Source organism: Diaphorina citri, unplaced genomic scaffold (assembly GCF_000475195.1).
Source record: "Diaphorina citri unplaced genomic scaffold, Diaci psyllid genome assembly version 1.1 scaffold5, whole genome shotgun sequence".
Classification (NCBI taxonomy): Eukaryota; Metazoa; Arthropoda; class Insecta; order Hemiptera; family Psyllidae; genus Diaphorina; species Diaphorina citri.
This window is the reverse complement of record NW_007377444.1, coordinates 585,562-603,835: the sequence shown is the minus strand read 5'-3', so window position 1 is coordinate 603,835 and position 18,274 is coordinate 585,562. Positions and strand designations below refer to the sequence as shown.

The 18,274-nt window shown below is 33.6% G+C and overlaps 1 protein-coding gene and 1 long non-coding RNA gene across 2 annotated transcripts in view; both read left to right on the top strand.

Moving 5' to 3' along the window:
• Window positions 1-14,995, top strand: part of LOC113473962 — a 28,819-nt gene extending 13,824 nt beyond the window's left edge. The window contains exons 3-4 of the mRNA XM_026833514.1: window positions 14,013-14,148; window positions 14,931-14,995. Coding sequence (XP_026689315.1) covers window positions 14,013-14,148; window positions 14,931-14,995 — 201 coding nt within the window. The remainder of the gene's footprint in view (window positions 1-14,012; window positions 14,149-14,930) is intronic.
• Window positions 163-4,544, top strand: LOC113473884. The gene is made up of 2 exons (XR_003395687.1): window positions 163-205; window positions 4,395-4,544. It is a non-coding gene; the product is annotated as an uncharacterized LOC113473884 (long non-coding RNA).
• Window positions 14,996-18,274: the final 3,279 nt, after the last annotated feature.

Genomic DNA, 18,274 nt, shown 5'->3' with positions numbered 1-18,274 from the left:
AAGAAAAAATACATTGATTTGATATGTCGGAGTCGTATATTTGTACATTTTCAATTTTCGGGAAAAATCGGCCGAAACAAAAAAAAAACATCCAAGCTTGATTGTTTTCAACTCCCGAAGGCTTCATTTCCGTTTTACTCTTCACCTGCCATAACAATGTTGTCTGGGAAATACTTGCTTTAGTTCACCTGTACCTAATTTCAAGGTAAGCAAAGTAAAAAAAGTGACCAAAATTATTATTAGTTCAACTGGAAATCACCACATGAAATGGAAAATAATCACCTCTAAAAGGATGAAGAGGTACTACCTTCTATCACCCTATAGAAAGGAAAATACTCCCTTTTATCACTGAAATGGAAAATAATCACCTCTAAAAGGATGAAGAGGTACTACCTTCTATCACCCTATAGAAAGGAAAATACTCCCTTTTATCACCTCTAATACCACCTTCTATCATTTTATATGAAGGAGAATACCCCCTTTATCACCTCATAGAACGGAGAATATGTCTCCCTTCTGGTGGTGGTGGTGGCGGTTTTAGCATCACCTATGTTAAGCTACGCCATGCAAGGCCTATAAATGAATATAGTGGACGGGCTATTGTATTTGCTTTGGTGTCGTCAGTCGGTCGGTCTGTCTGTCCCCATAGAAGGACTTATCCAAACCTGTTCGACCTTTATATTAATTTAAGGAACACAAAAATGGTGGTGAAAATTTTGTCCTGAAAAGTATAAAGCCAAAAAAAAAACTGGTTTTTGGGGGATTTTCTTTCACATTTTCTGAGCTTTTTTTTCACATACAAATGAGCTCTGATCTCGAATTTTGTCACGACGACCTATAAACTGAAAGTTTTAGATAACACTTCAGTCGATATCACATACAAATGAGCTCTGATCTCGAATTTTGTCACGACGACCTATAAACTGAAAGTTTTAGATAACACTTCAGTCGATAATTTAACCTTTTGCGTACAGAATCAATTTCATCAGAATCGCTCTAACAGTAGGATTCATGTCCTACATGAACCTTAAGTGTTGTTGTTACAGTCGGATGTAAAGAAAACATTTTTTTCAAATATGGTAGGACTCATGTGAGACATGAAACCTCCGAAAAGCGATTTGTGGTAGGCTTCATGTCACACATGAAATTGTTCCCTCGCTTTTAATATAGATTATTGATACTGAACTGAAACATAGGACCAACAACATTTAAAGGGTTTTTGATCGGCTGATAGACAATATTTAATAAAAACATGTATTGAAAATTGAAACGTATTTGCAGATTATTGAATTAACTTGCTCTCCGTTTTCCGGATATTTTCAGGCTGTAGAGTATTTTCGAGGGCGGGCAAAATACTCCTTTCCGATTGTTTGAAAAGGCGTTGATATTTCCATGCCGGATAACGGATATTAGTGGTCTAAGTGTAGATCAATCTTGAAAGAAATTCGGCCCATCACCAAATGTTCGACCCCGTGCGACTGTAAAACAACCAAGCTTTAAAATATCCGGAATTATTCCATAGAGAGAGAGAGAGGGGGGGAGAGAAAGAAAGAAAGAGGAAAAAAGTACAAAACTGCAATTTGTTAAAGCCAACAGAGGTGACAGGTGTTAAGTAAGCGAAGTACCCTACCTGTCATAAATTAGTTAAGAGTGAAAATTTGTAATTTGAGCGACACAGGGTGAGACAGGGAGGAAAGGAAAGAGCATACGGGATGAAGTTTATGAAAGTAAATGAAAATATGATAGAGGAGGAGGAGGAGGAAGCAGGAGATTGAATTTAAAATATATAAAATTGCATATAACCTTCCCTCCCCGTCTATCTACCCAGTCAAGTATAGGTATATTAAATATGACAGGATGGAAAATAGATTGAGAAATTCAACCCGAGAATAACTATACACGAAGCAAAAGGTATGCAATATGCTTTTGTTATTATATTTTCACTATTTAATTCAAATTTCACGCTAAAATTACTACCTGTATGAGTATTCCTGTCTAGGTAATTCAATGTTATTTGCTTGTTTTTCGGGATAAACGAATATGGTACCTATAATAATAAATGGTACCTAATAAATAATTGAACGAAGACAATGAGTTTTAAATTTTAACGCGATTTTTTTTTTTTTTAAATATATTCTAGGCCTAGGCCTTTGGGTAACCTTTTTCCTAGGGGTGATCTACGTTAACACCTTTTCCCAAGTCTTACAGGATTTACACGAGTCTAGAAAAAAACTTTTTGTCAAATTTTTCTCCACTAAGGCATAAGGGAGCAGGTACCTAAAGGACATAGTTTGGACTTTGAGTGGGGAGGCGAATTTTCAAATGTTAGATTGCTTTTTATAAGACTTGAGAATATTTGAATTTGAACTGAACTTTCCCATAGAAAAGCTGCAGTGGAAACGTAAGCGCCTACCTGTAGGAATAGGAAAAAAAATCTATAACTATAACAATTAATAGTTGTCTAGTTAGCAAGATTGTCAACGGACCAGGAACAGCTGAAAAATAAACATTGTCGGGATGATTGAGTTTAACAAACTTTTACTCTAAACCTCAGGTCATTTCAAGATACCTTTGCTACAAAAATTGTAGACAAGGGCAAGACTTCCATTTCCGAGGCTTTTTTGTAACGAGATCGATGATAAAAGCTTTTAATATCACAGGACACCAAAGTTAAAACTGGAACCTTTAGAAGTACAAGATGTATTGAAAGTAAAGCTACGCCTACGAGTATTGTTGCTCGAGCACAATTTTCAAGTATTAAATGTCCGGATTAGACTAACGATGGCTTCAATACCTTTAGAAAATAAATTATGATAATATTTAGGTGGATGGATATGATAAGAAAGTAATAATTATCTTTTACATAAGGTAGGTACCTACATAACTGGACCATAAAACAAGGGCTCTGTTGGTAAAAGATAAATACTCGTAGACAAGGCTCTTACTTTGGAAACACCTTATGTTTAGTAAAGTGGTGGCATTTCAAGTGAGCGTTTTGAAATTCAGGGAGGGTTGTTAGTTTTAATTTCCGGATATGCCCCCTACACACCAGTGTACTTTCTGTCCCTTTTTCCTTATCATTTATAATATTTTACTTTAAAAACACTTTTTTCCTCCTTTCTTTCATTTTTTTAAAGGCTTTCTGCTTCGTGATATGGTTTCATAATTTTCAATTTTGTTCTACAAAGGTTGTTTTCGCAGTGAATGTTTTCAATTATTTTCGTCTCCTTTGACATTAAATTTAATGTCTTGCCGTTGTATTGAATGAAACGTCTCATCCATATTTTCAAACCAAAATTAGCTCTTCTTTTATTGAACTGAAAATTTTGAGATTCACGATTACTTGGACTTCTTAGGTTAGGTAGGACGTAGTTCAACACAAAAGCCTACAATAAACAAACACCGGCTTTTCAGTCTGCATTTGAAAGGAGCAACAGATACACAATTTCCTAAGCATGTCCTACCGTAACGCCTCCTATCTGTAAAAATCAAGCCAACTGTATCGAGTAAATCTGTAGCTTCATGCTGGACATGAATCCTACTGTGTCTAAGTTATTTTTCTCCTACCATAATGGCGGAACCATGATTTCATGTGACACATGAATCTGTCCGCAAAAGGTTAAGACCATTTTTAGTGTCACCTATGTTAAGCTACGCCGAGCAAGGCCAATAAATTGATGGGTGAATGGGTGACTTAAACCATATTGGGAATAAAGGGAGAACGGGCTCTAGTCTTGATTTTAAATCATTACATGAAAGTAAAATCAAAAAATCAAATCAAGAATAATAAACTGAATATTAGACAAATTAGGTAGGTACATAGGTACTGATTTTCTTTAATCACATTCGAATAAACTGCGGGCTAAAAAATTCCCGGAGGGATGGACCCAGCTTGTTATTTTCTGTTTTAATGAAAGAGTTCAAAAATGTGTGATGACAGAGTTCAGCATGTTGCCTTGAAATTCCACTAGGTAGTGCCAGTATGCAAGCATGCTGGCAGAGGAGCCGAAAGAAATGCACAGAAACATATGTACACGAACACATTAATTGCACAGAAATGCATGTGCACAAACACATTAATGTGTTGCCTGCAAGGGAGCTTTACTCAGAACATTTGACATGACATCATTGTGTACGGAAGCATATGCCGTGATGTCAGAGTTGAAGATTTACCAGTATTTTTTAAATCAATTTCTCTCAAAATCTAGAAGTCATAGAAGAAAAACAAAAATTGTTACTCCTCATTTTTCCTGTTCTTTGACTTTGAAACCTCATTCAAGTAAACACAAGTAACTGTTCTATTTGTCAGTCTTTAATATTATGTATTTACCTATATTTGTTTCATATTATGTAGATAGATATTATTATATTTTTTTTTTATTATTGTATTTTAGGTTAGATATAATGGTGGTAAAATGAGAAAGAATTCAAATGTCAATGGTGAAAAACCATGTAGTTTCTCAAGATTTTCCCTACACCGACTTCTGTATTCTTCACCCTTATTATCATTGAGACACCAGAGGTCAACTAAAAGCTCTAAGCAATATGGTAAGTCTGATAGGTATTAGTGATGGGGATAAATATGAAACAGAGGGAAAGGAAAACAGGGTATGGTATACAAAATTACTGATGAATATTAAAACTTGGTGTTGTCTAACTCTTTAGAAACGGGACATAACTGCACTCTCAATGTGCTACACCATTTGGAAGCTACTTTATTCAATAGCATGCACGTGTGTATTTAAGTCTCTTTTGATTCTGAGACGAGTAGTCTGATTTTTGCCAACAAAAGTATTGAAAATATAAAGGAAATTTGTTCATTCGCTTTGGACCTCATTTGGCTTTGGAGGTTCAGTAAGGGACCTTTTGTTGAATGAGTTCTACAGTTTACTGGACTACCTCTAGTAGTTCAGATTATTCTAATCATTCACTTTTACGTCTTTCACTTTTATATTATGTGGGATAATGTTTGTGCTTCTTATTCCTGCTTGCTGTTTCCAAGCCTGCCATTTATAAGTATTATTTATATTTCTTATTTGAATTTTTTATATTAACTTTCAGGTTTATATTTTATGTATGCTAAGCTTCTCTCTCTCTCTCTCTCTCTCTCTCTCTCTCTCTCTCTCTCTCTTTATAATTCTTACCTATCTTCCTTTCTTATCCACCATTCTTGGTTAACTCACTTTTATTTGAAAATTATTCAAAAGTAAGCATACATAGGGTAAGTACTTTCTATCACTCTGTATCTATATACGAAAATGTTTCATACATGCCATATGCCATTAACACTTTTCATCGTAAGCAAATGGCATAATTTGAGGAGGAAAAAATCGAGATAAACTTATTAATTAGTATCTATAACTATCTTTAATTTAATGTACCCTCACTGTCAGCAAATATTAATAGGCAGAATAGGTATAGGTAGTTACAGATATTCTGGTCAACAGTTTGAATGATAATACGGAGTTTGTGGGTTCGAACCACAGCCAAAACATGGAACAGTATACATAATTTTGTAGATTTATAATTAGCAATATTCTAATTAGGTAGGTAATTGTATAAAATACCACTTTGGAAATTTTCTCTGTTTATAGAGAGTTATGTATGTCAGACTCAACATATACTCATGTCTCATCTAAACATATTAGTACCTACGTATGCTACCTATCCATGTAGCTACAGAATATAGGTATTATCCAGCTTTTATACATCATGTTAGGTACTGTGAAATTTTATGTTGGAGACACACGAGCATGAAAATGTCAAATTTATGCAAACTGAATTTCCTCATTAATATGTCATTAATCTTTGCCACATAATACAATCTGCAGCAAACTTAAATTTCATTTGGAGTCAAATGCTCTTTTGTTCCCGAAACCTTGCTAGCTGTCTGACGTACGGAATGAAAAAGAGGCGTATGGTGGATTTTGTAAATGACATTTTAGCCACGTCATTAGGATAATACGGGATCTTTCACTAGAAAAGTCGTACGGTGGAAATTTTCATGTTTGTCAGTTGCCCTGGAGGTTTTAGTTTTAATGTTGTGATAATATTATGAGAGGAGATAGAAGATGAGTTCACATTTAGTGATGCATGACGAAATACATACCTATTATTGTAAAGTCATGTTCACGAGTTCACTATTGAAAGTCAGTCCTGCTCATGAGCTCACAATTGAAAGTCAGTTTTTCTCATGAGTTTAGGTACTAATGAAAGTCAGTTTTGTTCATGAGTTCACAACGGAATATCAGTTTTGCTCATGAGTTCACTATTGAAAGTCAGTTCTACTCATATGTTCCAAAAGCCTACTATACCAACTTATCTTAAAATTTCACGAGGAATTTTCTCACTTTGGTAGGTAGGTAGGTACTATAGGTACTTCCTGTAAGGACAAATCACCTTATTACCTAGCGAAATCATTTCCCATTGGCCAAAATAACCAAAAAAAGGAATAAAGAGATCAAAAAATAAAACAAAATACTGAAATATGAAAGCTACATTTTTGGCAATATTCGTTAGCGAGCAGCAAGCTAAAATATTCAACGTTCATGTGATTGAATTTTTTCCCCCATGTTTGCATTTTTTTCACTCGATATCATTTCAATTAACAAAAATACTGAAATATGAAAGCTACATTTTTGGCAATATTCGTTAGCAAGCAGCAAGCTAAAATATTCAACGTTCATGTGATTGAATTTTTTCCCCCATGTTTGCATTTTTTTCACTCGATATCATTTCAATTAACATGAGACATGATATTTACATAAATTTTATTTGATACTATAGCTACCTAGACAACGTAGCATAAATAGAGGAAAATGCTATTATTTATTTAGGGTAGGGGTACATAAATATAGGTATACCTGTCGTATATTGGATACTATTTTTTTTTTTTTTTTTTTTTTTTTTTTTTAACACAAGAGACTGGACACAGAAAATATCTATGGATGAGACTGACACCTGAGGTGTTTACTAAAGTAATATGTAGGTACCTACATTGGAAAATTCTTGAAATAAGTACGGATAAAATTCCATGCCTGGTCCGGGATTGAACCCGTCACGAAGGTTTTGATTAATGATTACACAAATAACCATTTACCTACATAAAAAAACCAATCTATTGCTTTCAAATTTCAAAAATACCTATTTATAAAGAACAATATTTGTTTTGTGATATGTGGTTTTCCTTGTGTACAAGTTTTTCTGAAGTTGCATTGTGCACGTGTAACAAAATAAAAATAATAATAAGTACCTAGAGGGCTTTTGAAAAGTTCAGATAGCATATGAATAAGACAAAACTGTCAAAGAGCTACAAATGCTATCAGACATGATATCAATGTACATCAACAAACTTTTACAACAAATGAATAAATAAAGGGAAAAAATGTATCAATCTCTCTTATCTGAGCACCTTTATCAAAACACAGATATTGATAATATTGTAATATTATACCTACCTACCATATATCTACATATTTTTATGTAAATATGTATTTTCTATGTGTTGCAAAATTGAATTCAAAGATGAAAAATCATAAAATACACCTTTTTATTCTGTTTTTCCCGAGCTTTGAGATTTCCCTTTCTTATCCTTTACTTCCTTTTCTACATGGCTGAACGCTCTTTTTAAAGTTATCGCCCTTAGCAAGAACCTAAGTACGAGTGTATCATACCTTGGGCATTATCATCACCAACTCACCCAACTGATGTCTGCTGTGATACAATGATATCGTATACATAGATTTCATTGAACAAACTGGACACTGGATTCCAGTTTTTTTATAAAATTCATAGAAAGAGTCATGTTTGTATACCTACCTAGTTTATTTAAAAAATATACTTCCGTCTGTTCAGAAGGATAAACCTAACGTACAAATAAAGTACAGAAAAGTCCATACAAGAGAAAAGGCAAAGCTTTTACAAAATGTACGTACAAATAAGGAAAGACATTTGTCAATGTAACTTTATAGTTTTTCTAACTTTTAGAATACATTTATATTACCTATAGACTCAACAGCATGATCGACAAGTTTTTCAGAGTTTAGATTAAATCGAAACGGAAAACCCCAAGCAGAGAAACGCTATTATTTGCAAAGAAAAAACCTCAAACAGACTTCATCATTGTACAATCTGCATCTGCATAGAACAATAGTCTATTTCTCTGATGTGGTTTGTGTAGCGGAAGGCAGCCACACGTTGTCCCACTTTGTTTGAGAATATTTACAAAAGAAATAATAATGATAAATAATACCGAAATGAAAATTCTGGTGAAAAAAAAAAAATGTCTTGGAAGTTATAGTTATTGTTCTAGTCAATAAAGATCAAATAACTGACGTCATTGTGTCATCAATACATCAATACCTAATATTCTGTACAGTGTAGTGCATTTGCAGCAAATCAGCTGGTGCATAGACCAATATCGTTTACAAAATTAGGTATCATTTATAATTGATCGTAATAAGAAGAAAAAGGCACACTATTAAAGGAAACTTTAACTGTTTAAACATGATTAGAGTACTTTTAAGGTTTTAGTTATTAAAATTTGTATTTAAAAGGATTAATTAGGATTAATTTTCACATTGGAAAGATACACCTAATAATAGAGATTAGACATAGATACAGTGATAATCACAGGTCTGCTATGACAAGACTATTAATAAATCAAATCACGACGCAGCCATCCAGCGCGCCATTCGCCACAAGTATTCTATGACTTTAGACATCTTTGTCTGTTGCTGTTGACTTATTTAGGTACTATTCTCAAAATTATAATAATCCTGGCCTTGTGTACGACCTTGCGTGTTGGTGTGTAATTTTGAGAGTGTGAGAAAACTTTGATTGCAGTGTTGATACACGAAAATTTGAAAACGAAAAATAGCTAATGTCAGAAACAGCATGTACCTATAAGAATAGAGGTGTTGTTGCCTAGAAATAATATTAATATAGTTGTTATAGTTGTTCATAGTTCATAATGTACAACGACCCATTTGAAATTTATATGACGTAAACTGTTAATATTGTAAGCCTTATTTTTGATAACCTTTTGAACAACGCAAATTGGCACGTTTTGGCAACTTAATTAATTTCTTCTTTAGTTCTGAATAAATAGTTTTATCTATGCTCTTTTTTGATGTAGGTACCGGTACTGAAACTTTCACCCTATTCAGAGAACCTACAGGGGTGTTTGAATTGAATTATTTTCCAACCTACCCTAAATCCATAAAAAGTATGCAGGAATATCTATGTAAAAAAGTAAAGAGAAAAGGGAGTAGAATTAGGTGAAGCTCTGTTAGTTTAGTAATAGAGTTACCGTAACTTTTATGTTTTTAAAAAACCGTACACTAACTGAATTATTGAAACAAACACGGGGGAAAATCTATTAGGAGTCTGTGAAAAATTTCCTTTATATACCTTACTCGAGGTTTTTTTCGAGGAAAATTTTGTGGATTTCATTGAAAAACTTATTTTTATTCCCCAACTCGATTAAGAAGTGTGGTAATATACCTAATAATCTTTTAGCCTGTAGATGGAAAAAGGTAGTGTTCACACTTGACTACTTTCTTAGATAATTATGCTTGGCTTTTTGTCTAACCATAATTTGATTTCATAGTGGTTACAATTTCCTGTACAGTGTATCCTGGGCTGTTTTTTTTTTTTTTTTTTTTTTTTTTTTTTTTTTTTTTTTTTTTTTGTTAAATTGATGGACATATTCGTTGTTTCGTCAGAAAATTGAATGTTCAAATGAGATCAAAGAGGCACTCTTTCTTATTCTTCTCCTTCTTCATTTTTTGAGATACTTAGGAGTATACCATTGTACCCCAATGATGTGAAGTATAATTATTATTCAATTCAAAGTGCTCGCAAATATTGCGCAGCACCATCTTATCTTATTAAACTTCAAACAAAATTCCATCGTAAGATATGAAATTGTCTGTTGTTAAGAATGTTACCAGAATGGAAAGCTGTCATCGGGAAACAGGCAGACAACTATGGAAGTCATGAAAGTTGCAATTCGTTTTACATAGAGAGAATAACAAAACGGAACAAAAATGGAAAGTTGAGGAAGAGAAAAAAATATAAACTTTCGAGTTATTTCTGTAGAAATTGAAAAGTTAAATAAAGAATACAAGAAAGAAAGATGGAGAGAGAAAAAGGAAGAAAAAGAGAGGGAGAGAAAAAAGGAAACTGCTGTTGGGAAACTCTGAACTTATCCCAAAAGTTGAAGTAGAAAAATACGGAAAAGTATCAGAAAGTCATGTTAAAGAGAGAACATCATTAAAGTTATTTTGAAGGAGGTCGAATGAACTTTTCGACAGATCAGAAAAAAGTTTTGATTGAAGGCAAATTCACAGAAATCAGACAAATGACTAACAGCATGTGTTGTTATGATCAGGAGGATTTGCCTGTCTAGAGAATCAAAAGCCTTTTGGAAATCTATAAAGGCACAGTAGGTGCATCCTTTCGGTTTACTAAGATTTGACTTGATATCGGATCTGAGGGTCTCAATTGCTTGTTCACAGTTCTTACCATGACGGAATCCAAATTGTGTTGTTATGAATGTGTAAAAGTTATTGAGAGTCAACATTCTACAATAGGTATTTATGATTGGGTTGAAAACAAGGTATTCAAAAAGTTGAAGATTGGTGAGGATTTTTGTTAGAGTATTATCTCTATCAATATGATTGTTTAGGTGGTATCTACTAGTAATTCTTTCATTACATGTTGTTATGAATGTGTAAAAGTTATTGAGAGTCAACATTCTACAATAGGTATTTATGATTGGGTTGAAAACAAGGTATTCAAAAAAGTATTAGTCCTTTTTACTTTTTAAAATTAAATAAACAACACCTAGCACATGAACATAGAGAACAAAAACCCCATTATGTATAAAATTTTGTACCGAATAATTCTGTGTGAAATGAACTTTGGAAAGTATTAGTTCCGATAACTATAGTTTATCAAAGAACAAATAAGTTCAAACATGTTCAGTGAACAAAATAAAAGCTCCTGGAGGCACTTGCAAAGACCAAGTCAGAAAAAGAATAAATCAAATAAAAACAAAATAAAGTGGAAGAACCATTTAGATAACTGTAGTAAACTCAGAACTATTTTATCTCTAAACACACTGTAAAAGATATAAAAGATTAAAGTTTTCACCCAAGTTGCTCTTAAGAAGAGATTCATGTCACCGCAACTCTTGTCAGAAACGTTGGATGCTTCCTTCTCGGCAATCTCGACTTTCCCCACGAGTTTAATTTTATGTTCTGAAACATCCATTCCATGCATATTGCAACGTTTTGCTGAACAAGCCCCTTAGTCCCGTCATTATTACATTTTCAAATTAGAAAGTTTTTCCTTCGCTTGGATTTCTAATATTATATTGTGTAGCATGTCTACAACGTGTTGTAAAAGTTGTTAGAACCTCTTATATCTGAACCTCGGGGTACAAGTCTTCTAGTTGAGAATAAAGAAATAGCAAAAGATACATAGGCTGGGAGGGTTAGGAGGAGTATGAGATTAAGGAGAGAAAACTGAGTGTATGGGAACATGGGTTTAAGACTAATTAAGAATGAGAGAAAGTTCAATGTAAGGAAAACAGCTAATGAAAGCAACATTGTTTGAAATTCTAAATTTATAAAAGAGCAAAAACGAAAATACAGGTGGTAGAGCAAGTACCTGGGAAGATCAAGATTAAAATTAAATTATTAATACATTATTATCGAGAGTTGACTGGAAGGTAAAAGCTTTCCTAATTAGTAGATAATAGTTTACTTGATAAGAAATAGCTTCTGTCTGGCCTTTACTAAATCATTGAAGAAATTGAAAAAATAATGATAATAAATTTAATAAAATTATCATAATTTCTAACGTGTCTGACCTTCTGACCTCTCCATTGTTTTCTTCCCCCTCTTTTATTCATGAAACTCATGTGGCTGTAATTTCGATAGGCAGGTAATATTTCCTCCGTCTTTAGTCTTTACAATTTCTTATAGTTGTTCCCAATACCTACAAGTATTGAGAATTGAGATGAGATTATCTATCTATCCTTAAATAGAAAACTCGTTAGGCAGGCTTAGATTCTAAGCCTGCTGATTTTATTTCTGAAATAAAAGAACGTGCAACCACATTCTCAAGCTATTTTCTTCCTTAACCTCTTCCTTTTACCTCTAAAATAAATATTCTTTGATCCTTGAGGCATTGTTTTTTTGAAATCTATTCAGATCCTTATCAAAGATTAAGTAATCTCTAGGGATTTAGCTACCTACATTTACTATACCCTTACCTCTGTACTTTGAATAAATTTTCATGAAATTTCCCAATAGGTAATGAAATTGAAATTACCTCTGAAATTTTGATAGGTACTAAACTAGATCACCATCAAAATTTGTCTTGCTTTTATAAGGCTAGACATAAATACCTAATGAAACTTGAATGTTGGTACAAACAAAAGTCCAACACACGCGCAAAGGCCCGAGATAAAATGCTGTAGAAAATATACAAAAAACAAGCAAAACAAGTGCAAAAAGGTTTTACTTGGGGGGAGTAATTCTGACAAGATTGGGAAAACAGGTGGCAGGGGAGGGAGGAAGAATGGGAGGGAGGATAAGGGAATGGGAAAGAGGATGGGAATGGGGAGAGAACGAGGAAACGGCGACACTAGTGAAGCACTTTACATTATTCATGATCGCAGCAGACGAGGTAGAGATTTAGATGAGAGAACGAGGAAACGGCGACACTAGTGAAGCACTTTACATTATTCATGATCGCAGCAGACGAGGTAGAGATTTAGATGAAACGCTAATGGATTCTAATGAAAAAAAAGGGCGAAAAGAGAATCACAAAAATACATAAAAAGAGCAGTAACATCAAACATAGGACTGGGAACACTGTGTGAATAAATAAAGTTTAGGGGATCTATTTTTTAAGTCTGTTTTATAAAATGTAGGTAGGTACACACTTATTATTATTATTACTATTAACTTGTTACTGTAAATAATTGGATTTCTCGTCTATGTTAGAGGTCAAAAATCAAATCATTCAATCAGACAAACCGTCTATCTAAAAAATAATTGCATACGAATACGAGAAAAGTTGAGGGGGGGGGGGGCTGAAGATTTGAGTATACCATCCGTAGAAATGTATAAACCGGGGTTTTTGTGTCAATTTATGCAAATTGAGATTTCTTTTCCCTTATCAGGAATTTTCAAATTTCATTTTTCTCTTTTTTCGAGAACAGCGTTTGTAGTACAATTTGTTGATATTCTTGTTTGTCGCGTAGGTATGTTTCTTCTTTCTAATGAGGAGTATGAGTTTGTTGATGGAAGTATGTAAATTATGTTGTCTACAATCTCAGCTTGATCTTCGATCTCCTGGATATTGGGAGCTAGTCATCGTCAACAATATCCACAGAGTTTCTCTTACTAACTAGGTACTTGGGTAAATAAAAAAACATTAAATAAAAAGGATTTCATTAGCATTAAATCCAACAGCATATAATAAATTCAGGTCACTCTTCATTTCTTCAATAAGGCCCTGCATAAGCTCTTCTTTTTATGAAAAAAGCCTCTTGATTAAAAGCTTCTAAAGGTTTAGTAAATGAGCTTTACGTATCATTAGTCCCAGACAGAACAAAATGGAGATTATTAGGTAAAAAATTTATTATGCATTTCTTTTCCCCTTCAGATATCAGATTAAGCATTTTCCCTCTTCGTGTCAGCTACACTATTTTTTCCCTATAAAGCTCACACTGCTCTTTGTCAGATCAACACAAATGTTTCAATTAGGTATAGGTATATATCTAGGTATTGGAGTAATCCGCAGTTTCCAGAAACCTGAGGTTTGTGTTTTCATACCTACTTCCACTTTTGTTTCTGTTCTTTTTGACTTCCAGTTACATTGTTAATAATATTGCTCTTATTCCTTGGATTTGATGTTGATATTACCTTTGTCCCTTGAATATTACCCTTGGATGTCCATGTCTAATTTGAACCCCATTTTCTTTCTGTTTACAGAGACGCCACTCCAACTCTAGTCACATCAGTTTGGTGAACATTTCCTTGTCTTCCAGTGGTAGATACAGGTGCGAGGTATCTGCAGAGGGGCCCTCCTTCCAGACTGTCACTGATCATGGAGATATGGTCGCCGTGGGTGAGTGAAAAAAGTTACAATACATGCTTTCATTGAACTTGAGATCTGTATTTGTATCTTTCTGTGTATGGTTGTGTGGGCCAAATTGAAATCAACTTTCAAGTAGGTATGCCTCTCATCAGATTACACTTTACTTTAATTGGACCGATTGACTTGAAACTTGGCCTAGGTACAATTTATTTACATAATTATGTACGAATATCTTGGACGGCTTTTTTTTTTAATTATCTTCAATAATGCAAGTTAATTCGAACATTGAATTTATTCTAAAATCGGGAGAGAGTTTTGTGGAATGTTGATAATTTTCATATTAATATGTAAAAAAAGAAAGAAAAAAACTATCTACTTACTTTCATAAAAAAATATGAAGTACTTTCTCGTTCATGTGAGATTTATACCGGAGGAGAAAATTGTACCGTCTGGAACATGTGTGATAAATCCTCTGGGTACGAGGGAATGAAAGTGGCTTCTGAAAATACTATTTATCATGGGGGCACCCATCATTTTATAGGCTGGTGAGCGTATAACGAAAAGTCCATTATTTTTGACAAGGTTTACGAGCGTCCTGGTTTTATGGGTATGAGTCAATACTAAAAAAAAGGAAAGTAAAACAGGTAGGGTGTAAAAAAGTATCTACCTGTTTTTCTCTGGTTTGTGAATCGGTGAATTATAGCACATGCCTCGTAAGTTCCTCTAGTCTAGTCTATTCATCATGTAGTATTGGAAAATTGAATTCTGATGTCATAGAGACACATACTAACCAATCACTATTTCATCTCCAGGATCACCAATTGACCTTGTGGTTGAAGGATCACTGAACCATTCACAAAGCTCCCACTTAGTTTGAGAGAACAGTACTCAAATTGTTTCTATGATTTATGGGAAAGTAAAACAGGTAGGATGTAAAAAAGTATCTATGTACCTGTTTTTCTCTGGTTTGTGAATCGGTGAATTATAGCCCATGCCTCGTAAGTTCCTCTAGTCTAGTCTATTCATCATGATTGTGGTATTGGAAAATTGGATTCTGATGTCATAGAGACACATACTAACCAATCACTATTTCATCTCCAGGATCACCAATCGACCTTGTGGTTGAAGGATCACTGAACCATTCACAAAGCTCCCACTTAGTTTGAGAGAACAGTACTCAAATTGTTTCTATGATTTATGTATTCATTCATTCGTAGTTCATAATATTATTCTCTTTTTTCACATCTGTGTTCAAACGTCTATGACGTACTGCTCCCTCGTATTTCTTGCCTGGAAGTTGTAGTTTTCCTACATGCGAAAAAAAAGTAAGACCCTGCAACGTACGTTATTTATTAGCAACTTCAGCGTACTCGACTTGGCGTAATAAATTTACATAATTTATACAAACTTATTGCTGATTAAATGTTTAGATAGTAGGGCGTGTTACGTTCTTACTATGTAGCAACTTATGCGAGTACAATATCACGTATATGTATTATTATCACAAATTAGAATAGGCAGTCGTCTCAACTTGCGTACTGAAAGTCTTTAGCTTCAAAATCTTGACTATTTCTTCCACATACCTTTTCTTGTATAATTATCTACTCATTTGTTCAAATTCGAGCGGTAATAGAACATTGAATGCACCAGTTTCCAAAACATCACTGTTACGTTACGGATCGCTGGAATCTAGACGGGTAACTGTCTTATGGGAAAAGAGAGCTCCAAATAACTCCTCAGGGAAGAATATTTACTGGAATATGTAGTTTACTAGTTTATAGCACTTTCAAAGATCAACTGTTCAATATTGGCAGCCTTGAGTTGCTGACTAGGAACTTACTTTATTGAAAATGCAAAGTGAACATGAAATTTCATGTTCATAATAATTAATTTTCCCTGAGTAATAAAATTTGTAAAACAAGCGTTGTGCAATACCCTTCCCTTCCTCCCATATCACACACTCGCTCACTATGAATACAAACTATGATCATATCGCATTTTTCTCTCCTTAATTTTAAGGAGAGCTATGCACCTGCACTATTTTACATTCATTTCTCATCATGTGTGTGTGTGTGTAGCTCGTTCGTGTTGTTTGGAAAAAATCTGAAACTCCATGCTTGTGTTTTCTTTTCTCATCTTTCCTTCCCAATATGATCGTAAATCTGACAAATAGCACAATACGAGAGGAAACTCTTCGCATTTCCAGTGATGTATTGTGTGCCACACCGTGAATACAAAGTGCTGCAGCTTCAGTTTCCACAAGAATTGGAAATATTTTATCATACGTGTTGTACCTACCAGTCCTACCTGCCATGGGTGCAGCAGGTTGGCTCACCAACAAAATTATTATATATCATTTTTAAAATGAAAATTCAAATCAGAATTAATATTATTTTCTATCGATCCAAGGAAAATAAAATGCACAATTTGGTAGAGGAGTTTAGGGTAATATGCAATACGCGGCTAATGCGGAATACCAATTTATTCCATCTGTGAGGTGCTGAGCTCTAGTGTCTACCTATTAATATGAAAAACCACTAAAGTATCGATGACCTATTATTATTTATGGAGTCAGCTCCCATGTATATTTCACAATATTTATGCTTATCAGTATATTTCACAATATCCTTGGTAATGAACAGTAATGCAGTAATAGCTGCAAAAAAGTAGATGCATAAGTTGCTTCTACTTAGGTACCTGAAATTCATATTTTGCATTATTTGGGACAAATTTTTTTAATAAATATTAATGTTGAGATCATACTTACATTACTTATTTATATTTATCTTCTATGTATGCACCAATCTAATACGCGAACTTTTCCTCAGGTAGCTCATTTGAATATCGAATAAAATTATGAATCCGAATCACGTATCGAGATTACGTCTTGTCAAGATGGTAACGTCTCTCGTCCAACCTGTAAAATGTGGAATGAGGAGAATAAAAGACGAAGAAATCATGCATTTTTTACAATCATGCATTCTTCAGGTTGATTTATTTTTGACTAAGAATACAATAATGTTCTCTTCTGTTCTCCTTTTTCTTACTCAAAAGTCGGCTCATGCAATAAAGATTTGAGGAATTTTTCAAAATGAAAATTCAAATCACAATTAATATTATTTTCTATCGATCCAAGGAAAATAAATGCACAATTTGGTAGAGGAGTTTAGGGTAATATGGAATACGCGGCTAATACGGAATACCAATTTATCTCCATCTGTGAGGTGCTGAGCTCTAGTGTCTACCTATTAATATGAAAACCATTAAAGTATCGATGACCTATTATTATTTATGGAGTCAGCTCCCATGTATATTTCACAATATTTATGCTTATCAGTATATTTCACAATATTTATGCTTATATTTATGTCATCAGTCAATTCACAAGCCGCTCATCTTGTTAGAAACTTAACATTAACATTTTCTCTCTATAATCTTCTTCTCTTGTGCTCCAGTTTCCGTCCTCTATTTTGATGATTTACATTTCTATCATTATTTATTTCTTTTGCTCTCTACCTACCACAACAAACTCACTATTAAATTTTGTTTACATCAGTTTTCAGAACTGCTTGGCATAATTTATGGCTTTGCAGTTAAAAGTTTAATATTATGTTATGAGTTGCAAAAGAAAGAGCATCTCTTTAAATTCATTAGGTAAGATATAATCATTATTATTAGAGGAAAGAAAGTTGGTTATTTATTTTGTGCTTTTTATATTCCAATATTCTATAGAAATATTAAACTTATTAGAAAACTTAGCCAAACAGTAATATTAAGCTACAACAACTTTGCTACTTTTTTCTTTCCTTACCCTCTCCCTTTCGATTTACGATCCTTGATTAAAAATAATAAAAAAATGTTATCTTGGAAGAACAACATTCTTCAACTTGAAAAGGGAATATCAACCACTTTCTTGATTCCTAGAAAGGCTTCCTTACATTGCATTACTGTTATTATGTCAGAGTCTTAGAACTCCTCATATTTCTTGTCATTAGAAATGCAATTACAGTAATTTTAAAATAGTCATGCTGAGGCTGAGTCATCTGACAGACCAGTCAACATAATCAAAGAAGCCATATCAAAATTATGGTGAAAGGGAGCCTCCAGAATATCAAGGTTCAGACACAATTAACGTATTAAATTTTAACATAGGGAG